The sequence below is a fragment of the Cucurbita maxima genome, unplaced genomic scaffold (assembly GCF_002738345.1).
Source record: "Cucurbita maxima cultivar Rimu unplaced genomic scaffold, Cmax_1.0 Cma_Scf00031, whole genome shotgun sequence".
Lineage (NCBI taxonomy): Eukaryota > Viridiplantae > Streptophyta > Magnoliopsida > Cucurbitales > Cucurbitaceae > Cucurbita > Cucurbita maxima.
This window is the reverse complement of record NW_019272047.1, coordinates 253755-277976: the sequence shown is the minus strand read 5'-3', so window position 1 is coordinate 277976 and position 24222 is coordinate 253755. Positions and strand designations below refer to the sequence as shown.

At 34.1% G+C, this 24222-nt stretch overlaps 3 protein-coding genes and 1 long non-coding RNA gene across 4 annotated transcripts; 3 read left to right on the top strand and 1 right to left on the bottom strand.

Moving 5' to 3' along the window:
• The first annotated feature begins 3378 nt into the window (after positions 1–3378).
• Positions 3379–6811, top strand: LOC111466551 (annexin D4-like). The gene is made up of 6 exons (XM_023111258.1): positions 3379–3510; positions 5090–5262; positions 5338–5562; positions 5651–5884; positions 6200–6271; positions 6351–6811. Exons 1-6 carry the CDS (start codon positions 3468–3470, stop codon positions 6558–6560), a joined length of 957 nt encoding a protein of 318 aa, XP_022967026.1. The 5' UTR covers positions 3379–3467; the 3' UTR covers positions 6561–6811.
• A 645-nt stretch (positions 6812–7456) lies between these two features.
• On the bottom strand, positions 7457–16265 carry LOC111466363 (annexin A6-like). The gene is made up of 12 exons (XM_023110976.1): positions 16011–16265; positions 15716–15861; positions 15278–15496; positions 14669–14881; positions 14411–14494; positions 14027–14219; positions 10021–10107; positions 9728–9873; positions 8956–9174; positions 8390–8602; positions 7974–8066; positions 7457–7864 (listed from the first exon to the last, which is right to left on the bottom strand). The coding sequence occupies exons 1-12, from the start codon at positions 16084–16086 to the stop codon at positions 7664–7666; spliced, it is 1890 nt and encodes a 629-aa protein (XP_022966744.1). The 5' UTR covers positions 16087–16265; the 3' UTR covers positions 7457–7663.
• A 573-nt stretch (positions 16266–16838) lies between these two features.
• Positions 16839–17406, top strand: LOC111466364. The gene is made up of 2 exons (XR_002714368.1): positions 16839–17159; positions 17321–17406. It is a non-coding gene; the product is annotated as an uncharacterized LOC111466364 (long non-coding RNA).
• A 4228-nt stretch (positions 17407–21634) lies between these two features.
• Positions 21635–22453, top strand: LOC111466433. Its single transcript, XM_023111082.1, has 2 exons — positions 21635–21796; positions 22093–22453. Exons 1-2 carry the CDS (start codon positions 21688–21690, stop codon positions 22299–22301), a joined length of 318 nt encoding a protein of 105 aa, XP_022966850.1. The 5' UTR covers positions 21635–21687; the 3' UTR covers positions 22302–22453.
• Positions 22454–24222: the final 1769 nt, after the last annotated feature.

Below are 24222 nucleotides of genomic sequence, written 5' to 3'. Positions count from 1 at the left end.
TTTTTTTTTTTTTTTTTTTCTTTCTAGTAAATATTATAATGTTATTCAAAACATATAAGAAAATATAATTGTAAATTTATATTTTTAATTGAATGTTAGGATCCGTTAATTTCAAATATAATCCTACTCAAAATAATTATTATTATTATAAAATAGAAATGTATATATTTGATGGTAAATAAAATAAGGAAAGTAAATAATTTAGACAAATGATTATTCTCTTCCCTATTTTATTCTTATTAAATTAATTATTATTATTAGGCATTAAATTAATTATTATTATTATTATTCTTATTATTATGGATATTTTACTTTTTTTTTCTTTTTTCTTTTTTTTTTGTGGTTGTTAATTATGATGATTTTTTCTGGACCCTTATCTTTAAACTTGAAAATAAGTTCACTTTATCATTTATGATTTTAGTTATCCAATTTTTAAATAAATAAATTTGAAAATTATTTAAAATCTTTAAATAAAAACATTAAAAAATAGTAATTGCAAAATACAATAAACATTTATCACACAAACCAACAAAAATGGGATGCTTTCAATTATTGGAGTAATTTATTCAATTTTCTAAAATATCTATTTATTTTTAAACCATATAAATAAATATTTTGATAAATCGCCTCCTTAAAAAAAATTTAAAAAATTTTGAGGATTAAATAATAATAAAAAATTAGTTATGGAATTAAATAATTAAAAAAAATTAAAATTAAAGCAAATAAAATCTTCTATGTGAAAACAAATTTGGAGCAACACGAATTTAAATTTCGAAACAATAAATAAGAAAATCCAAATAAATATGTTTTGGTGTGTGAAAAGTATATATATAACCCAACATATCCCACGTGAAGCTCGAGCGCACCTTGTTTGGAGTTTTCTTAAAATTTATATAATTTAACTTAATTTTAAAAACTAAAAAAATATATATATATTTTTTAAAAAAAAAAGTATACCCACAAAGAAAATAATTCAAATATATAAATAAATAATATATTTTAATTTTCAAAATAAATTAAATAAAATAAATATTTTGACCAATAAATAAATAAGTAAATAAATTCTGCCTTAGCCATTATATTATTTTCCAATATAAATGAAAATATCAAAATATTTAAATAATGTGACATTATTATAAAATTAATAAACCTAAAGTTTGACAAATGATTTTATGTTTTTTTATTATGTTTTTAATTTTTTTTTAAATGACATGTATCTCGTGTGAAGAATTTAAATCTATATAATAAAATAAATAATATGAATGTTTGGTAGATAATTAATATAAAAATTCATGCATGATTTGCATGATTATTATTTTTTTTTTAATTTTTACTTAAGGTAACATATTTTAGATAATATTTTTAAATAATTGTTGAAAATTATTGATAAATTTTAAAATGTTAAATTATTTTTTACTTGAACATGTGAGAGTTACCTTATAAAGAAGTATTTGAATTAATATTTCATATAATTTTTTAATTGTGACAATTTTTTTTATTCAACATGTGGAAAGGAAATATTGGAATTTACTTAATTTACTTAATTCAATTATAAGTCTTCACGTGAAAAGAATATATAAAAAATACTTGAAAATCAAAGCATATAATTTATAATCACATTTTATGAAGAAAAAAAATGCAATAAATTAAAAAGTCAAAGTCTACTTTTATGATATTTATTATTTTATTTTGCTAATTAAGTTGGTAACAAAATCACGTCCTAAGGACATAGACCCATTTTCATCCTACACGTTCATCCTAGTCTGATCGGTCTCCTTCGTTTCGATTTTCATAATTGGATTCAAGTGGTTAGGGTTTTTCGGGATTGAGGTCAAAATTTTGGACCACTTCCTAGATTTACTTTTCAAAGTTCGTCAAAGTAGGATTTATGGTGTTTATCGCTTCGTACTCGTCCTATGAGGGTGTTGTTGTTCAAAACGCATCTTCTTTATTCTACAGTTCAGTTTACATTACTCATTCTCACCGATAGTACATTCGTCTCTACAACTAGCTCTAAATTGTTGATACATCAGTCCTCTCTGGCTAGATTCATAAAATCTTAATGCATTAAAGGAAGGACTCATCGGAAATAAAGAATACTCAACTATATGCTTCGATCTCTAAGTCAACTATAGACTAGGATAAATCTAGTGAGAAGCTAGGGTTTTGGGTGAGCCTACTACTTCGATAAGAATTTCTAAAAAGTTTGTTGGTATTGCATTAGGTTGAGACCATTCACGTTAATCCAACTAAGATTTACTAGAGCAAGTTATTTCTTCAATGAGCCTATCGACACGAGATCAAATGGCTTGGTTAATTGAACTCTGGTTAGTTTCAGAGGTTGGTCTTGACCATGGTCGAGTTGACTTGGTCTATATCCCTTTGTCGAGTCTAATTTTTAGAGAACTTGGTGATCTCGACTCGTTTGAAGTTAATTTCAGCAACATAAACAAATATATATATAGAAAATAAAATAATTTAAAATATTTTATGTGGTTTAAAATGAAATATAGAAATCAAGTGTGTTTGCGCATGTGTCTCACGACATAATATAATGCCATTCAGGTTGAGGTACATTTTGTGGGCCCCACGTAAATAAATAATTGTGGGTCGAAAATGTAATTCAAGTAAAAGTAGGGTGGTTTTGTCATTTCATCAAAATCAAGGGGCATTAATTAAGATAACGTGACATGTAGGTAGAAATTTGAAAGTTAAGAAACTTATTTGGGCGGAATAGCAAAATACTCAAAGGACTAAATTGCAATAAAGGAAAACAAACGAAAATTTTCATTATGGGTGGATGGGAGTTTTATTAGACACGTCATTTTTATATTAGAAAATTAAAGCGTTATTTTTCAACGGGTTTATTATTATTATTATTGTTTGAAAACTGATTTTTTTTTTTTTAATTTTTAAACTTATATCATAACAAACTTAAAAAAAATATTAAGAAATAAATAAAAACAACGTAATTTATTTAAATATCATATAAGAAACTATATGAGAACAAAACTTAATTTATTGATACAAAAATAGCAAAAAAATAGTTGAAATAAATATTATACACTAATTAATTAACATTAATAGATCAATTTTATTTCCAAATTTGATTATAAAAAAGGACCCAATTTTTTTTTAAATAAATAAATTTTTATTTTTATTTTTGATTAATTAATAAAAATATTAAATTTTTAGTTTTTTTTTTTTTTTTTACAATATTTAACTTTTAGCTATTGGACGAGCGAACCATAAATAAAATGTTTTGCATTAAAAAAAAATAGAATTAACAAAGTTTAGTTAATTCTTAAAACAAAATTAATAAAGCTGTTAGGGAAAAGAAGGGGAAATGACGAAAATGGGCATAGGGATTGTGTTTTATAACGCGGGAGGAACTGGATGAGATGAGTTACGCTGCTTTCTTCTTCCTCTTCTTCTTTCTTCTCTGCGATCGAACAAGGAATTGAGAAATGGCGGATTCTGCGATCGAAGTTCTCACTCGAGCTCTCTCAGGTTTAACTCTTGATTTTTCTTCTTACATTACACGAATTACTCTGCCATTGATTTTCTGTCTGATTTTTTGTCTTTCCTCCATCGTTTCTGTTTCGTTCTTTTTGCTCCTCTTGATTGCAAAATTTATTGGAGTTGTTTACTCGATCTTCATTATTCTTGATTCGGAATATAGAATGAGTATGTTTTTGTGTTTTGGATCGGAAAATTACTTAATCTCTTCGATCTTCGCCAGAGATACACGATCTCCGCCGCGATTTCAGTGTCTTTGTTTCTCTGTCGCGAAAACTTCATGAACTCTTTGGTCTTTTCCGGAGAAGTACAATTTCCGGAAACGTTGATAGTTTCTCTCTGTCTATCATGCTCTATCGCAAAAACTTCATAAAGTCTTCGGACTTCGCCGGAGAAATACGGCTTCCGGCCAGGGCATCGATATCTTCCGTTTTTCTTTTCAACTGCATTATCTCTTCAATTTTAACCGTGAAGTCCAAATATCGCTGTTATATGGACGTACGGATCGTAACGCCAGAAATTTACTTGAATAATCTTTGTAGCTTCCATTTAATTTTGTACTCAGATTTTCTATTCCTAATTTTTGAATTTTTGTTACCTGTCTGCAATTTTCAGCATTAATTTTCTGTGAAAGTACCTTTATGCCCCTGTAGATGTCCAAATATATCTTTTGCACCTTTGATAAATTTTAAAATTAGCTTTTATTGTTAATTTGTAATTAATTTTTGTTAAAAATTTTATTTCTTATGTATCTTTTATCTATAAATTTTAGAAGTACTTGTATATTGTATCTCTTTTTGGTCCAAAATTGTGAATGCTGTTTTGTTAAGTCAATTTAAAATTTAACTTAAAAATAAAAATGAAGAAATGTTAAATTATTTGAAAGTAATATGATTAAAATAAAATGGTAATATGATATTTTTTTTTTCCAGTAAAACATAGGCAAAGAAAATTAGAAAAAAAAAATGAACAGAAAATTTATATAATGGATACCTATAATTAAGCAATGAACAGAGATCAATGCTATTGAGATTAAGAATTTTTTTTTATTATTTATTTTTAAGATCATTCCTAATAACAGAATTAAACCTTCCTTGATAATAAAATTGAAAGTTATTTTTTGAAGACCATACTTCGTTACATAAGGTTAGTCGTGAGTGTGATCTGTTGATTTTATTTCCTCGTTTCTTTTATTTATATTTAAGTTCATAATTTTTTTTAGCATTGAATTAATTAAAATTTTAATTTTTTTTTGGCATTGAAAATCATTATATTGTTTAAGTTATAATGTTTGTTCTATGGTAGGAGTTTATTGATATTTGTTTGTTTATATGATATCTATTGGCCCACTTTTTTTTGTGTTTAAATTTATAGATATTTGAAACTTTAGCCAATTTTTTAAAATTAAAAACAATACTTCTCAATTTTAAAAGTTCACATCGATATTTCATAGAATATGATTTTTAGAAATAGAAATTTAAAAATATAATTATAAAAGTAGAAGTGTATGATTATTATTATTATTTTAAGCGAGAAGAAAATAATTTTGAAAAATGTGAAATAAAAATAGGGCATGGAATAAATGAGAAGGCAATGATAGATACATTGGGAAATTGGGATCACGAGCACAAGAAACTCTTCAGAATAAAGAGTAGCCATATTTTCAGTGAAGATGAACGTTCCTTCGAGCGATGGCAGGAGCATGCCATGCGACTTCTGAAGCATGAATTCATGCGTTTTAAGGTATCCTTTCTGTTTTTCCATTGTGTTTCAAACTTTTGAACAGAATTTACATGAACATATATGTGAATCATACAGAATGCTGTTGTGCTATGGACAACACATCCATGGGAAAGAGATGCTCGTTTAGTGAGGGAAGCATTGAGCAAAGGGAATCACGGCCAAAACATCAACATCCTAATAGAAGTAGCTTGTACCAGAACATCTGATGAGCTCTTGGGAGCAAGAAAGGCCTACCATTCCCTATTTGATCATTCTATTGAAGAAGATGTTGCGTCCCACATCAACGCCCCCGAACGCAAGGTTTGTTCGTGTCCGTTTCGAAACAGAACCTAAATCTCAAGGACCAAACGTGTTAGTTGAACCCAAATGTATTTGTTTTGAAATGCAGCTTTTGGTTGCACTAATGAGTGCATATAGATACGAAGGACCAAAGTACAAGGAGGAGATAGCAAAGTCAGAAGCAGAAAAACTTGCTCGTGCAATTAAGGAAGCAGGCAGCAAAAGGAGTAGTCTTATAGAAGACGACGAGGTTGTGAGAATACTCTCAACAAGAAGCAAACACTTCCTCCATGTCCTCTACAATCACTACAAGAAAATCTCTGCTGGTCGATCCATTGATGAGGTACTTAACTTATCCACAGATTCTCTTAGCGCGCGCCAAATGAAAATGTAACGAATCTAGATTTTCATATATTTAGAAGTGCTACTGTCATTATAACGTAATCATTCTTGTGCTAGAAATAAGCGTTTAAACTCTAACATAAAACATAAACTTCATCTTAAAACACTTAATTCTGCACAAGAATGATTTCGTTAAGACGACGGTAGTGACTCTAGGTAAGTAGAAATCTAGAGTCGTTACAGAAAAACACATATTAGGTCCAAAGAATCTCCGGTGACGAGAACATATATTAATTTATGTTTTCCCATTTGGCAGGATCTTGACTGGGACTTGAAGCTTCAAGATGCAGTGTTATGCTTAGCCAATCCTGTCAAATACTTCACTCATGTATGTAAATTTCAAACCCATTACTTTCTAATCAATACATGATCAAAATTCTTAATATGAGTTCCTATTGTGTGCTCAGATTCTGGAAGTGTCGCTGAAAGTTGATGCGGACAAGAAGGTAAAAAAAGTACTGACTCGAATCATCGTGACAAGGGCTGATAAAGACATGAAGGAGATCAAAATTGAGTTCAAAAATAAGTTTGGAGTTTCATTGGAAGAGAAGATAGAGAGTGTGTGCAATGGAAGTTACAAGGATTTCTTGCTCACTTTGCTGGCAAGATCGGATTGATTGATTGATTGATTCCACAATCAAAATCAGGTTTAATCCAAATTTATTGTGTTTTAATCTATGTATGTATTGCTTCTTTATTGCTTATGGTTCTGTGTTCTTCTCTTCTGCTATAATTAATTCATCTCAATATTGCCACTTTTATTGTGCCTTTTTTCCTAGCTGTCTTTGAATAATTTATAATTTGGTGAAGGCACCAAGAGACCCAATAATTTGCCTTCTTACTAGTAAGAACATCTATGGTTGTTTTCTGTTAGTAACTTTATAATTTTAGAGCTTATAAAAATAAAATTAAATTAAATTAAAAGTATTGATTTTTCTTGCTCGTTGGCTGAGAAATAAATCTTAATTAATTATATTGCGGAAATGAAAAGTTTATAACAATAAAGATCTGTAATAATTATCATTATCATTACTATTATTATTATACTTTAGTTAAATTACAAGACAATTTATATTTATATTTATCTTTATTATTATTATTATTATATTTCAGTTAAATTACAAGACAATTTATCATTATTATTATTATTTAGTTAAATTACAAGACAATTTATCATTATTATTATATTTTAGTTAAATTACACTTGGAACTTTATATTTGTGTCAAATAGATTATAGATATAAATAGTTTAATAATTAAAAACAGTTTCAATTTTATGTTCATTCCAAAATAATTCCGCAAGCTTTCAATTCAATTTTTTTAAAAAAGAAAACCATATAATTAAAATATTAATGTTCTTAAATTAATTTTAGAATTTTATTAGACATATTTTAAAATATCAATAACTAATTAAGAGAAAAAGAAAGTAACAATTTAATTCAAAAAGAAATTACGAAAACCTTATGAATAGAAGAGAATTTTGTGAGGGAGGTTCAAAAGAAAGGGAAGCACATTGGATGTAACACAACGGAGCTAAAAGTCTTGATATTAATACAAAACCAGAGAGGTGGTAGCGGTTCAGACGCCAAGCATATTATTACATAACAAACAACACACATAAACACTAACAGACAGCCGATTATTATAGATACTCATAATAGGATGATGATCATAAATTCTTACTGCTAACAACCAAAGCAGAGTTTAGAATCGGCTTTGTTTAGTTACCAAGAAGAGTATGGATGAAACGCTTATAGTCACCAGAGGTCTCCTTGGACACAGCATCGTCAAGGGTAACGCTGTTCCTCTTGTGATAAGCCTCCTTTATCTGCATCAAATCTTTCTCTGCCCTCGACACCACCACTCGTGTCAGCGCATCCTCATCGCTCTTCCCCACCCTCTTGATTGCATTTCTCACCACCTGAAAGAAAAAATGAGATGGGAGTATCAACAATTTGAAGCTCTTTTCAACTCTAAGAATCAGTGAAGATCTAAACGCTTAATTTTTAACATGATTTGAGTTTATTCACCTTCTCATAGTACTTGATTGGGTCATCGATGCATCGGATCACAGTTCGTAGCGCTTCTGTGAACTCTTTGCCTGCAGTATCAGTTCCCACTTGCTATACAACAAAGTAAAATTTCAGAGTGGATGCCTCAACCCACTACTAGTAGATATTGTGTTTTTTGGACTTTTCATTTCAGGCTTCCCCTCAAGATTTTTATAACGCATCTACTAGGAAGAGTTTTCCACACCCTTAAGGGTATTTCGTTCTCCTCCCCAACTGATGTGGGATCGTCTAATAGACGATTCAAACTCCACTATCCCTCCATGCATATATAACAATATAGCGTTGTCATTTTGAAAAATCATCCATTATTTCAAAACAAGAAATAACAGAAACAGAGTAGGAACAAAAATGATGTCAATTAGTTAGTTCTGTACCTTGGAAATGGTAACACCATAGGCATCTTTGTAGTGATTGAAAGTAGCAACCAGCTGTGCCCTGCTCCTTGTGGTTAAGATCCTTATAACATCTTCATGATAGTAGGTCTTGTCCCTGACTGCGCGCTCAAGTCTCTCCGCTTCAGATTTCGCCAGGCTTAGATCTACTTCAGGTCCACTGTAACGATATGTACTCACTAATCCCACCAACAACTGCAACACTTATATTTCGTCAGCATTCCACAGCTTCTCAACAGATGATCATACCAGATTATAATATACACAATTGATTCTCGGAAGATAATAAAATGTGTATATATTTTTTAATTAAACACAAGTACTTATTCATAATTAAAGAATCTGAAATCAATTAAGATTGCAATTATCTGATGAACATTTTCTACTTTCTAGAATGTTTTAAAACAAATTTTCAAATCCCTTCTACTCCTGAAATACTAATTCTTTATTCTGTTACCTAATTTAGAAGATGTTTATGAGTATCTGATTAAATCGTTTCAAATGTAATACACAATTCTAAAAAAAGAGGCGGGGGTTGAGTTATGGACCATGCGCAGATCGTCATTAGTGCTGGCTGCAACATCTTCCTCCAGGGAACGCTTGTAGCGGTGCTGGTAAGCCCTCCTGATCCCCAACAACTCTTCAGGTGAGTAGATGCAAGAAAGTTCAACAAGCACCGCGAAATCCTCCTTTGGCTTCCTTATGGCTATGTGAGCCAACACGGCATCTCTATCCTCTGGTTCCAGCATCCATCGGTACACCGCTCTCTGTTTCAGCCACGAAACAGTTTAACTCTAGCTACCTTACCCATCAAAACAATAAGAATCTGACCAAATCGATCATCGAAACAATTTTTTTGGCAAACAAAAACCTAGTGTTGATCTTTTATTTTTTTCAGTGAATAAACTGTGGCGGAGAACCAAATAGGTGTTGTAAGCATCGATCTGACACAATCGGCATCATCACATCGATTGTGCCGCTAATCGACGATGAGAACACATTACACATGTATGGTAAAGATTACAAAGACGATCGATGACGAAGAGAACATGAACACAACAGTAAAAGGAAAATAAAACGACGATCGATTTTCGAAAAAAGACGAAGAACGAGCAGGACTGAACTGTAAGAGCAGATGTACACAATAGTAGAAGGTATACAATAACGATGATCGCTTTTTGAAAAAAGACAAAGAACAATGAGCAGGACTGAACTGTAAAAGCTACAGTAGTAAGCGTAACTGATGAAGTCGATGAACACGAGCATGATCACAATGTTTAAGAAAGGAAAAAAAAAAAAAAAAAAGAACAGAAACAAAACCTCGAAATGGCCAGAGATCTCGGATTCAAGGCGCTTGATAAGATCCTCTTGAAAAAGCTGTTCATAAGCAATCCTGATGTGTTTCCTCTGAATCCAGTTTCTATGGGCCAGGATCGAGATTATAGCCTTCTCATCGGCTCCCCAGCCTATGCAAGAGAAAAAAAAACAGATTCAGAACCATAACACATCAAAGAATCGTAATCAAAGAAACAGAATGAATCAAATACAGATTCAGCAAACTAATCAATCAATCTCAACCAAACCTAACCGAGTAAATCGAATCGAATCGATACCTTTGAAAGCGGTTTTGAGAGCTTCAGCATCGACATTGGGAGAAGGAACATCGTGAGGAACAGTCAAGGTAGCCATAGCCTCAAAATCTTCTCAGAGTTGGATTCTCTCAACTTCCTTACCACTTCGCAAGCACAAATAACGTTCTCCCTTGTTTTATACAAATATCGGAAACCCGACGCCGTTTAGCCCTACCCAGAATTTTTTACCTTTTTTTTTAAAAAAAAATATAAAATAAAGAATTATAAATTCATGAACACGTGGAAAATAGTGAGTGGTTGAGTTTAGGCTTTTACCCTCGTGGTTTGGGTTCGGTCTTCGGACCTCACCGGTCCGTGAACTACAACAAAATTACTGCATGCCACGTGGCAGCCGCTGCTTTGTTTGTTTTCTTAAATTAAGGGAATTAGTTGGGTAATCGTAAAAAATAGCCTCCTAAGCTTTTCATTTTTCTAAAAAAAATATCTTTTATTTAGACCCGGAGATGAAATTACAATTTTGCCCTTTTTATTCAAAATTGATAGCGGTCCACATCCAAATAACAAAAAAAAAAAAATTGAAAATTTAAAAATTTATTCCAAATAGATACAAAATTCATAAACCAAATAGATACATACTTAAAAGTTTGAGACCAACCTTATAATTTTACCTTAAACATTCTTAAATAACAAATCTATTTTAGTTGGAATGTACAGGGGTTTTTCCAAGCACATCATGCCGCCAGATGCACGGCATCCGAGAGTGCAAGCAACCGACACACATTTCGCAACAACCCATTCAAAAGGTTTGAAGCGATATGCAAAGCGGGCTTCCAAGTTCGTCATCCACCCAACAAGGGTGCTGACAGAAAGGGACTAACAAGACTCGATGCCTACCGGTGCACGAGGTAATCTGTGCAAGAACCAATGGACTACGGTCACTCAAAATACTTTGGGACACACCAATGAGGAGGAGATGTCGCCTACAGTTTGATGCCCGAGCATCAAGCCTACAGACCCAAGCAACCAAATCGTCACTCATGCGCCGTACCTAAAACGATCTATCGCTATCAGCCTCAGTTCTAAATGTGTCTACTAGGAAGAAGTTTCCACACTTTTATAAGTAAGACTTTGTTCTCCTCTACAATTGATGTGGGATCTTACAATCCACCCCCTTAGGGGCCAACGTCGACTTTGATACCATTTATCATAACTCAAGCCCTCTGTTACGTATCGTTGTCAGCCTCATGATTTTAAAATGTGTCTACTTGGGAGAGATTTTTACATCTTTATAAGGAATGATTCGTTTTTCTCTCCAACCGATGTGGGATCTCACACTAAATCTCTTGTTCTTTTGTAATGTTAGCTTGGTAGGTACGGAGAAGCTTCCGGCTTTTTTTTTTTCTTAATTTTGAATTAAGAATTACGATATTATTTTAATTTAAAAATGAGATATGGTTATCTAATTTTGAATTGGGACAGCGAATCTTGGTGCCTTTTTTGGTATTTGGATGTTGGGAAAACGTGACTTCTTCTTTGATATTCACGCCATACGCACACGCTTTCTCTCTCTTTGTACTTTTATAATTTTCCTAATTTTAATTAAAAAACTTATTTTTAAACTTTCTATTTATCATAAAAAAAATATATCATTTAAATTATTTTTTTTTTAAATTACAATTTTTTTTAAGTTTAAAGTGTTTGTTTTAAGATTTTTTTTTAAAAAAAAAACCAAGGGTAATTAATAAACCTTTTAAAAAAAAAATTAAAAGACAGTTTTTAATCACTTTTTAAGTTATTTTGTTATTTTGTATTAATATTTTTTTAGATAATTATATTTTTGAGATAAAATATAAAATATAATTTTCTTTTATAATTTAATGTTTAATAAATTATTTTTATTTATTTAAAAATATTTTTCAAATTTAGCATTTAACAAAAAATACCGTGGAAGAAATTAATTTTAGATACTTAAATTGTTTTGGAAAAAAAAGATATATTTAATAGTTATTTAATAGTTATTTATTCCAACTACATACTAAATTAAAATTTTAAAATAAATAATTAATTATATATAAATTTAAAATTAAAAGCTTAGAAATTCATTAGATATTTTAAAAAAAAAAATTAGATGTTTTAGGTATATTTAATTAGTTGCCAATTTTGATTTGAATAACCTAATTGGGTTAGGTGAGCTGGCATTCGGCAGCTTTTGAAAAAGCTATATTCCCTTCTTCAACTTATTTTTTTTTTCTTTTTTATTTTAATTTATGTATGAATATAGTCCAAAACTTTTATAGTAACAAGAAAACATAATTATTCTTTTTTATGTATTTAATTATTAAGTATTATTTTTTTTAATATTTAATGATTTAGTATTTATTAATTATAAATATATTCCACACTAAATTATAATAAAATTAATTATTAAAATTGTTACAAACCTAAATTATAAGAAAATTAGAAGTATTTATACTAAAATTAACTTATGACATAAACCGTAATAGAACAAAAATATTCTGTTTGACCCTAAAGAATGTTTGATTAATCCATCCCACCTAATCAAATAAATTACAAGGATATGAAAATAGTAATAAATAGAAATAACAATAATAAATGAAACGATACATATGGTAATAAGACAAATATTAGATATTTGCTTATAATAAAATATCAAATATAATATCTATGATAAACTATAATTTATTACTAAATATTCTTTTAACACCCCACCGCAAGCCAAACGTCGGATTTAAACGAACGTGAAGCTTGAATCTGAAAAATTCAAAGAGGTTGAGAAACATTTTCTTGCCCATTGAAAATTGCAAAGGGATCGCCACTCAGTGGTGATGCTGCCTTGACTTCGGCGATAATATGTCTAACCCATTAAGAGGGATTATCGCTTAGCGACGATAGTGCCTTGGCTCTCGTGAGAATATGTCTAACCCCAAGAAGTAGAAGGGGAAACTAGAGCAAGGGACAAGTAGAAGGGGAAACCTAGAGCAAGGGACAAAGACAATGTTGAAGCCGGAAGAGTCGCCACATTGAGCAAATGAGGCAATTTTGGCAAGAAGGGTGGCGGCAACTTGGTTGGCGAATAAGCTAGTGCGGCACCCAAATTCCGAAGGTAAATCTCTGCAAAAGGTTGATGGGCTTGTCGAGATTTCGTATATTTATGAAGAGAACACTAATGAGTGATTGAGAAGAAAATGAGAGAGACTATATTGGGCGGGGAAAACAGATTGGGTTGGAAAATGTGAGGTTGTATGTAAAGAGTAGGAAGAAAGGTGATTTGGAGGTCAATAGGGGGAGTCGAAGAATAATCAATCGACTACGCCTGCGACAACCATGAAGACTGTCCCTGCAGCGTCAAAGCCAGCAAGAGGGCCAACAGGGGTGGTGGAGAAGAAGAGTAGAGGATTTAAAAGCCATTGAAAAGAAAGGATTAGGTTGTTAAACGGAGAGGGCTGTGATACCTTAAGAATTAAGAATGTTTGATTAATAGACCAGAGTTATGGTCTCAAAAATATTATTTTTCAATTATAATTGATACGAAAGTAAGTTACTTTATTGCCCTCCTCTTTTTAAAACATTTGATCGTGATCATTGATGGTGACAGAAAACTTTGGAGGGCACTTTTGAACAACGAAATAATTTCTTGGATCAACCAATGCATGCATGGGATAAATAAATAAAGCCCCTAAGAAGAATTTGATTTCAATTTTGCTTTTATTTCTAATCTTTTAATTGAGTTTTTAAATGAGAATCATCTATAACTTTTAAGATTTTAAGTTTACTATTATCGATCAAATACATATATCTCATAGAGTCGGGGTTGAACAAAAACACAATGTAATTAACGTAAATACGCATTTGTTACAAAACCAAACATTCCTCGACAAAAACAAGTCAGTCTCAGAGCACGAACCGAGCTGCTTATTATACGTTACAAGCCGATACACAACACTCATAGGAAACAAAAATATTATTGGATTCAAGAAGCAGTGATTTTAATCATCAGCTTGGTTACCCAAAAGAGCAAGGATGAAGTGCTTGTAGTCACCAGAGGTTTCCTTGGACACAGCATCATCAAGGGTAACACTGTTTCTCTTGTGATAAGCCTCCTTTATCTGCCTCAGGTCTTTCTCCGCCCTCGTCACCACCACTCGAGTCAAGTCATCCTCGCCGCTCTTCCCAACCTTCTTGATTGCATTTCGCACCACCTGGAAGATGATACCGATGGATTATTTGATGAAAAAAATTGTAACAGCCGCTAGCAAATATAGAGGTCGTTCTCCTCCCCATCTCGTCACTCTTCCCCTTGAGTTCTTAATCATTGCAAGCATCGGAATAGAAAAATTCACTGAAAAAAAACATATGAACATAATCTAGTTTGGTAGAGTGAGTTCATTACCTTCTCATAGTATTTGATAGGGTTATTGATGCATCGAATCACAGTTTTTAGATCATCAGTGAACGCATTGGCTGCACCCAATTGCTGCAACAAAAAACAGATACCAACTTAAACTACAACATGATTCAGCTTTGAGGTTGTTTTGTTTCGAAGATCTCGTCTTCAATTAGCAGCAATATTAAACTATGAATCAAATTTGTTTTTTGTGATGAACATTAATATCAATGTAATCTAGGATGAGTACTCTTAGCTTTGTACCTTGGAGAGGGTAATGCCATTGGCATCTTTGTAGCAATTGAGAACTCCAATCAGCTGTGCCCTACTCCTTGTGGTTAGGATCCTTATGACATCTTCATGATGGAAATTCTTATCTTTGACTGCACGTTCAAGTATCTCAGCTTCTGATTTGGCTAGTTTTGAATCTATCTCATCTCCATTGTAACGATATGAACTCACTAATCCCACCAACAGCTGCATTGATTAATCATAAACCCACAATCAACAATCACCAAAACTATTATCTTGAATCTTGATTCTTCATGTCATTCTCTTGAATATCATTAGAATCTCTATGTTCAAGTGGCATCAGTTAGACTCCTCCACTTTCAAAATCTTCCAATGCATCGATCTCTTTCTGGGTTTCCCCTAATTTAGAATTTGTTCTTGTTCCAAGTAGCCTATTCTCGGAATAACTATTAAGGATTTGAATTCCCAAAAGACAAAATTGAAAAGTGTGTAAAATGGCGATGGTGGATTCTTGTTCTTAGTTCAGAGAGATCCAAATACAGACGATCATTAGAACCAAACATGAAACCAATGACAATGGAAAATCGAGTTGATAAAATGGAATAGGGATAAGTTATGGACCTTGCGAAATTCGTCGTGAGTGTTGGCGGCAACATCTTCCTCCAATGAACGCTTGTAACGGTGTTGATACGCCCTTCTAACAGCCAAGAACTCTTCAGGAGAGTAAATGCAAGAAAATTCAACAAGCACTGCGAAATCCTCATTTGGCCTCCTTACGGCTACGTGCGCCAACACAGCGTCCCTGTCCTCTGGATCTAGAACCCATCGGTACACAGCTCTCTGTTTCCACAACAAACAATCGAACTCCGAATCAGCAAAAATCGTGTAAACAAGAAAATCGGTCGGTCTTCTAAGAAAATGGGAAGAAAATCCAATGGTTTCGATGATCGCGAACAAGAGAGCAGTATCCGATACTGATCATGATGATTATGAGGGAGATGACGACGAATACGAAGAACATAAAAGAAATGGAGTAAAAATACGGTGAAGAAGAAGAACCTCGAGGTGGCCAGAGAGCTCAGATTCAAAGCGTTTAATAAGATCCTCTTCAAAAAGCTGTTCGTAAGCAATCCTGATTTGCCTCCTCTGACCTGCATTTCTATAGCCAAGCACCGCAACGATAGCCTTCTCATCAGTCCCCCACCCTACAGATAGAACGAACAACAGATTCAGAAAGACAATCAGAATCATCACATAATCACAAGCCTAAACACATCCCGATCATCCTAAAACGAACCGATCAGAGCAAGTAAAAAGGAAAAGAACATAAAATGTATACTGATCGATGGATAACCTTTGAGAGCGGCTTTAATGGCTTCTGCATCAACATTCGGGGAAGGAACATCGTCAGGAACACGAAGAGTGGCCATAACCTCAAGCTTCAAACCTCGAATCGATTTCTCACTAGCTATATGCAGATTATGCTACAGAATGCTCTCCTTCTGTCTCTTCCTCCTCCTTTATATTCTAAAACTTGCACTCCCGGGGGAATTCACCCGCTCTCTTCTTCAAATTGACGCTTCTCAGGAATCAACGTGGCAGACAACTATGGCTGCCATTGATTTAGGATCAACCTGCTCGCACTTTTTATCTTTTATTTTCTAAAAAATTAATCTCTTCTTATTACCCAATTTTTAAAATATCTATTCTCTAAACCGGGTCCACGGGTCCACGGGTCCACGGGTCCACGGGTTATATTCTCTATTGCGGGTCCACCGGTTATATTCTCTCAACCCGACACTACCACGCTAGAAACCCTAAAACCCTAAACCATAAACGCCTCATTTTCCCCATTCCCTTCCATTTCCCTCTGTACGCACCAGTTCTTTCTCTTGGCCGGAAAAGCTATGACGCCGTTTGGTAATAATCACTCCTGTGCATCCAAGTGTTCCTTGGCTCGTTAGTCCTCTCTTCGCCGTGTTAATCCTCTGCGTCTTTGCTCGTCTTTCGTTTGCTAGATCGAAGGTCTCTGTTTTACCGGCGTTTATGTCCGACGAGACAGAACTGTTCGTCTTCCATCCTTTTCCCTCTTCATTTCGCGGTTCATGTCCTTAGAGGTGAGGTCTGAGGGTTTGCTGAAGTGTAGAACTTCAGGTATGGTCGTGGATTCGTTGGAGGTGCGGGTTCTCTCTCTCTCTCTCTCTCGGTTTGTCTGCTCTTTTCTTCCTCTGTGCAGGTGTTCCAGACATTGGCTGAAGGCCGGAGGATGGAGGGAACGTTTGGGGACGATCCGCCGAGGTTGTGGACGTGAGATCCCTCGCCGGCTACATCGGTAATTTTGTTTATTTTTATTTATTTTATTCATTTATTCTCACTGGAAATGGAAATTTGGGCGCTCAGTAGATGTTTACTCTCAGACATCTCCACACTCACCAAGTAATGGAAATTGGGCGAGTAGGGTTGTTCAATGAAACATTTTGGAAACACGAATGGGATAAGCACGGTAAATGTTCATTTCTTACCCAATATCAATATTTTGAAAGTATCTCTCAATATTCGATTGAACCCTACCTTCAATATATTAGCCATCTTGAAGGCTGCCAAAATCTTAAACCGATTGTCAACACATCTAAAGATCACGATGTTGTTAAAAATGCTATTGAGATTGCAATAGGAAAGACACCTTCCCTCCACTGCAACAAGGATAAATCTGGCCATAACCAATTATTCGAAATTATTTTATGTTTTGATATGGATGCTGTGACTTTAATAGATTGCAACCCAGAGCTTAGAAAGAGTTGCTTAAGTTCTTTGAACGTTCATGATGAATTGTAAAAAATCAATTGTCTTTCATTGGTGTCCATTAAAAGTTCATCCGAACTCATTGCCAACAATGGCCTCTCAATTCCAAATGTAGGACCAATTGTGTCAATAGCTTTGACCATAAAACAACACCATGTTCATCCTTCTTCCTCTCCCAAATATATGTCTATTATTGGATGGTAAAATATACGAAATATAACCATGTTTCCATTCAAAATCCCAATAGTTATATGCACATTATCCTCATACGATAAACTGTTCGGTACTAAAATTTTGTCAAAAACTTCTTCACTCATGTCGAACGTTTGTATCATATTTCTTGACCACCAATAATATTTTCCTTCATGATACATGTCAAAAGAACACATCGACATTAAATGGTCACATATGGGGATTTAATTTCCCTCCATCTATCTTTTCTCAAATCATAAATTTCCACTCTAGTTGGACCATTTGAATCGTATATGTGCACAAATTCTACAACCCTAACCACTTTGAAATCTCTAGATTTGGAATCGTTTTCGAACCCAACTGTCTTTGAGTTCCAAGAATGAAGTTCATGATCAGGTCCAGTGTAGTGAAGAATCGACGAAGGGAGTTTACGAAACTCTCTAGTCGTCGTATTCAAGAGGAAAACATCCTTATCATGCGATAGACAAACTAAGCCATGAGAATGGCCACAAATCTTAGAAAACGGATCGATCGAGGTCATGGGAAAACTTGAGGATGGAGTGTATATGTTTACATGATCTACCATCGGGAATGATATGCTTGAGAAGAATAGACTTATGTTGAAGAGAACAATTTGTAGGATCGTTAATCAGAGCATACTAGAATTTGCAAATTGACTTGAATGAGGATAAAGTCTTTAGCGGAAGCCTCGATAGGATGACGATCAACAATATTGTAGGGAGACTTTTTAGAGTTGGCATGAAAGACCTTGGAAAGAGGTTCCAAATAATGTGTATTTTTTGGAATGAACTAAGACGAGGATGAAGAAAATAGTGAAACGTAATGTTTATATATAAATTTATTAATCATATTGGTCACCAAAATAATTTCTCAAAATTACAAATGCAAATCAAATCTATTTTTAATGTCGGATTGAAATCTTAATTAAATAAGATTTATTAAATTGTAATTTATTATTTATATTCAAAATTAAAATCTTCTAAATTAATTATGGTAGGCATACCTCCCTGACATTAAAAAATGACAAAGGTAGCCTCGGGCAATAGTTGGTATAATGTTTGAGGACGCCCACTTACCTTTTCCACTCTAATACGATACCGTTGATCTAGGCATGAGATTTGTTAGGAATGTGTGACTCGGTGGTTTGATGGATTACCTTTGTAACACCTAAGTCCCGATGCGGAACTTAAAACCTAATTTTTACCCTTTTAAGGCGAACTTTCCGATTTTATTGAGAGTCTTAGAGAGTAAATTTTGAGATAAGGTAGAAGAGAAAAATATTTAGATATATCACACGAACTCAGGAAAAATATAAAAGAAAACTGGTGAAAAATTAGAAAAATGGTTAAAGTCAACCCGGAGGGATAATTTGGTCATTCTACCCTCCTTTCTCATTAAGCACGTGAAATAGAGGTTAGTAAAATATAAATAAAATAAAAAATGAAAGAGAGGAAAAGAAATGAAAAAGAAAATAGAGAGAGAAAAAAGGTTCTAGAGAGAGAAGTAACGGCACACTTTGGATCTAGCGAGGAAGTTTCTTGAGTGATAGATCGATAATTTTTGAGGTGTGTAACTGGATTAACACAGGTTTCTTGAACAAATCCTAGTAAAAAATCGAAGTTTAATCGGAGTTCGGGTGAACAGATCAAGAACAGAAAATATGAGTTCTTCTACATATTTGGAGGGAATCATGCAAATTGAACCCTGATGAATTGCCTCGACCTGACTGGTGACCTGGTGCCTCAACTGCGCAGGATTTCGCGCATGAATATGCACTCATGAAACTGCGCATATAAACCCCTTGAGCGCGTGAGTTACCTTTTTTCCTCTGTTCGGCCTCTGTTTGCTTGTTTTTCGCCCCGATTTCAATACTGACCTTACTTTGATGTGAATTGGAACCCACAAAGGAAAATTCAGAATTTTTGGAACCCTCTTTGACAAGAAATTCGAGCTTGAGAAGGCACGTGTCAACCATGTAAGTAACCATTTGGATTCCCACAAGTGGGAACCTCTTGGAATAAGCATGCATGCTATCGAATTGATAATCCTAACTTGTCGGACCTAGTATATTTGTATATAAGTTATGAAAAAGAATTAAATAAGAAAATTAATGGTACCTAGAATCGATTGACTAGGAATTCATTCAAGCATGTGACTATGATATTGTACACATGTAACAGGAAGAGAAATTTGTGAAATCTGGGTTCCGGGTGAAGAAGGACGTTATCTTCCCGTTGAGCATGTTTGTTATTGTAAGCATGACTATGATATTGTAAGCATGTTTGTATGAACTGTTGCATGTTAACTCTAGTGCATGATTGATTGTATCGTCTTTCATGTTGATAATAAGAAGAAACTACGAGCTTAGATTAGGGCGCTTGAGACTGAGTAGGCTAGACAAAAATCTAGAATGGGATACCTCTGGAATACCGTGCATTTAGGCCCACGAAAGGATGACCAGCAGACCCAAACCCCAGTATTCCAAACCACGACAGGTTTGAGAGACCTTGCGCGAGAATCAAAGTTTAAGCCACAAGATTTGCCCTAGAAAGACCTAGTAGGACACCATGGTAACTGTAGATAACCGAGGTAGCCTGCCGGACTTGAGCAATGTGGATAGTGTTACCATAACCTTCACTTCTCTCCCTGCTCCAATACCGTACCGTCGAGATTAAACTTCGGTACTGAGATTGTTAAGCTAGGCAGAGCCATACAGGGTAGTGTGACTTGTTTCCCCGACTTAGTGGTGATAGCTAAGAGGTCTTTTGAAAAGAACCTCTTAGCCATAGAAACCTGTCTTTGAGCGGGGGAGCGTGGAACCACGTAGGATGACTTAGTGACTGGCACATAGGGGATCGCAACCCACCGATTTTGGTGGAAGTATGGTCCCATGGAAGGGTTGTTAGCTAACCTCCACGGATGATGTTCAGAGAGCGATAATGATTTAGATCCAGCCATACTATCCCATCAGTTTTACTTGTGAGGTTGTGCCTTATCTCAGAACATTGATCATCCACTGCATAAGATGGGCAAGTATCCTGAGTTGTACAAAAGAGGCTTTCAGCTTAGTTCACACTCCTTAGAACTCCGTGACAAGACCGTGGATACCTACTCATATAAGAATGCGAAAAGAGCCTACAAGTAGGTTGCTTACGGAGTATTTTTATACTCATCCCTTTCTACTCTTCTTTTTAAGGTGAGTGATGCCACGAATCGAGTCGGGAGCGCGTTCAGAAGTCTTAAAGCTACAGAAGAGTGTCCCGAGGCGTCTAGGAGTATGTACATATTCATGCATATATATGCCATACGTTTTTGTACCCTATATACATTCTTTTTCATGAAATACATATACTACTTGAATAATTTGTTTTGATTTTAATTCTTGTTTGTAATTGCTAAATTTTTTTTTTTCTGTAATTTCTTCTCGTTTTGTTTCCCTATTTTGTTTCCCTCTCCAACAAACGGTTTCAAAAGTACATGATTTGATTCTTACCATATAATAAAAGTACAAATTTCAAAACGATCTCCAAAACACGTAACAAGATTACTTGTCGTCCAACATTTTCTAACCTATGACAAGGGCAGGTGTCGATCATAGGTATTAAGGCCCTTAATCCTTTATAAAGATGATTGGTACTCTACCACTTATTGTATACTTATTACAACCTAAAAAATACTACGATAAAACCAACTCGTAAAATCAACAAACGATCAAGCCAAAAACTCCACAAAATAACACTAACCCGAGCTTTAAAAAGACCCCATTTCTCAAAATTAAAGGCCACCGAACTCATGAATCGACGTTTGATTCGAGCTGTTCAAATTCTTTCAAAAGAAAAAGGTGGGAGTTGGAAATCAAAACCAAACAATAATGACTCATAAACAAAAAAGGAGGCTAAGACTGCTAACTAAACTCAACATTAACTCAGACTTCCAATGCCTCACTATATATATAATGAAACTCATCACAAAGCCTTCTCATTCCAAACCAAATTTCAGTCTCTCTCTCTTTTGAAATGAAGGCTTCTTTCATTCTTCTTGCCATTCTCCTCTCCTTCCTTTTGCTTCTCAACTTCTGCCATGCAGCAGCAGAGGAAAATGTGGCTGAACTCCAGCTTGGCCAAGGTATTTCTCTTACTTATTTGCCCTTTTCGTCATTTTTACGTTAACGGTTCGAGCCTCGTGCTAACATCTAACCCAACCGAAGACAAACATCGAGAATCTATTGAAAAGATCTTAAAGACATGAACAATGAAACCCCTAAAGCCACGTGACGTTCCAACCCAGTTCCAATAATGCAGTTTTCGGACGGAGAGTCGTTGCATATTAGAATTCATTAAAGCACGATTCGCATCATTATGTTCGATAAAAGGAACGAGGGAAGCTATGCTTAAAAGACTAAAAACCGTTACTCGTTGCAGGTGGCGGTGGTGGTGGCAGTGGCGGAGCAACCAAAAATGAAGAAGAAGATGAAGAAGAGAAGTTCAAGTTTCTTCATCACCACAAGCCATTCTTCAAGAAGCCATTTAAGCCAATTCCATTGAAGCATCCCATTCTGAAGAAGCCAATCCATGTTCATCCAATTCTCAAGAAGCCATTTAACCCACCAGTCTTCCACAGCCATCCTTGAAGAATTCCCGCCATATGATGAAGAATGAGCTGAATGAAGCTGCTACCTTATTATAATGAATCAGAAAAAGTTATGTTAAGAATGATATCTACGAATGAAATAAAGCATTGACGTTTGTGTTAAAATATACCCGTAATCTTTTAAAAAGTTGCAAAAATTACCCTAGGAGTAGACAAAAATGATGCTAGTATGTTGAACAAGAAGCGACATGTCTGAATATCGTTCTTCTAGACTTAATCGAATCAAATGTTTTAGTCAATATCATGTCAATTCTTTGTATAACGTTTTAATAAATTTCTACTTCTAAGGATAGTTTTGAAAGATCGAAGGATAGAGAGTAATTGCAATTTTAAAAGAACAAGGGGCACATTTGTAATAAAAGGACAAACATAAAGTAGCTTTTGAGCCTCGAACATTTATAAAACCGAGTGTTTTACAATTTTGATGATATTGATATTTAGTCCTAGCATGATGATGGCGGCTACACCCAAATTAAGAAGTGAGGAGAAAACGAATACCATCGTGAATATATTGACTTCTTCTTATGTATGGCTATGACAATACAAACGAACGCCTCTTAACTTCTTTAACATAAAGCAACTTTTGAGCCTCGAACATTTATAAAACCGAGCGTTTTACAAGTTCGATGATATTGATATTTAGTCCTAGCATGATGATGATAGCTACACCCAAATTAAGAAGTGATGAGAAAACGAAAACCTTCGTGAATGTATCGACTTCTTATTATGTATGGCTATGACAATAGAACGAACGCCTCTCGACTTCTTTAAATACTTGAAAAGTTATTCCAAACATCTCGATTGTTCCATCAATTTCATTGTCCCATGGTAATGAAAAAAAGAAGAGATTAGCGAATAATAAATGAGAGGCGGAAATTAGATTAAATGCTAATGAATTATAAGCAGAAAAATCTGGTGGGATTAGCAACCTCTTAAACACCCATTAATTTGAAGCCATCCAAAAAGCTAAAGCCCCATGACTTTAACCAGCACTCACACAGCCTCAAAGTAGCTGCCAAGCTACACCACAATGGCTACCCTACTTTTCAAGCGCTCATATTACTTCTTGAGCATGTGAAAACTCAATAATTGAAACTCGGAGTTAGAATAGAGAGAGGTTTTTACACCTTTATATAAAAAAAAGTAGTTAATCATTTATCAGAGTCAGATTTCGATTCTAGGACCTTTGGATTATGAGCCCACCACGCTTCTGCTACACCACTCTGATTGTTTATTTATTAGACTACCATGCAACCATCCCAGTCAGGGCAAGCCTTGCCGAGAACGATCATCTACCGCCGTAGATCCAGAGGATCGTGATTTGTCAAATCACGCTCTAACTATAGGGCAATGATTCATCCACAAGATTATGGTTCTTGTCTCCTTGATAACTCAAGGACATAATTGTACAACCTAAGTTTTAAATTTCTTGGTGATAGGATGTGTTTGATTTTCTTCCAACATTGAGACTCAAGTCACATGCGTGGAATTGTTGAGGAGTTACAAAAGTTTAAGTTCGGGAGCATTTGATAGCACAAAAATGTGCTATCATTAGGACTTGATGATTACTAGTTTTGTGTATGCTTTTACAAATTATAATTGGTTGTTTTGTCGATGATGATTATTTGGAGCAAACCCAGGTTTTTGGAAGAATTATGATGAAATTGAGCTACTTGGGTGTAAATAGAAGAACTAGAGAATGAAGGATTCAAGTCGTAAACTCCAAGCGTATAGCTACTCAATATCTTTGAGGTTGCAAAAAAAAAAAAAAAATTAATTGCAGTCACGAGGCTGCCGTAAATTCTATAAATTTCTCTCTTTTGCAATCATTTTTAGGAGATTCGAATTCGATAGTTGGAGGATGACTTCTAACGAGAGAGATTTTAAGGCTCAAGATCGTG

Excerpts from the sequence above, each read along its gene's own strand:
- LOC111466363 (XM_023110976.1), bottom strand. The coding sequence starts at position 16,086 with ATGGCCACTCTTCGTGTTCCTGACGATGTTCCTTCCCCGAATGTTGAT. Across the intron at positions 10,108-14,026 it reads CTTCATCCTTGCTCTTTTGG|ATTTTGAGGCTATGGCTACC; the intron begins GTAACCAAGCTG and ends AACTCTGAGAAG. Across the intron at positions 8,603-8,955 it reads CTAATGACGATCTGCGCATG|TTGTTGGTGGGATTAGTGAG; the intron begins GTCCATAACTCA and ends TAAGTGTTGCAG.
- LOC111466433 (XM_023111082.1), top strand. The coding sequence starts at position 21,688 with ATGAAGGCTTCTTTCATTCTTCTTGCCATTCTCCTCTCCTTCCTTTTG. Across the intron at positions 21,797-22,092 it reads TGAACTCCAGCTTGGCCAAG|GTGGCGGTGGTGGTGGCAGT; the intron begins GTATTTCTCTTA and ends TACTCGTTGCAG.
- LOC111466551 (XM_023111258.1), top strand. The coding sequence starts at position 3,468 with ATGGCGGATTCTGCGATCGAAGTTCTCACTCGAGCTCTCTCAG. Across the intron at positions 5,263-5,337 it reads ATGAATTCATGCGTTTTAAG|AATGCTGTTGTGCTATGGAC; the intron begins GTATCCTTTCTG and ends TGAATCATACAG. Across the intron at positions 5,885-6,199 it reads CTGGTCGATCCATTGATGAG|GATCTTGACTGGGACTTGAA; the intron begins GTACTTAACTTA and ends CCCATTTGGCAG.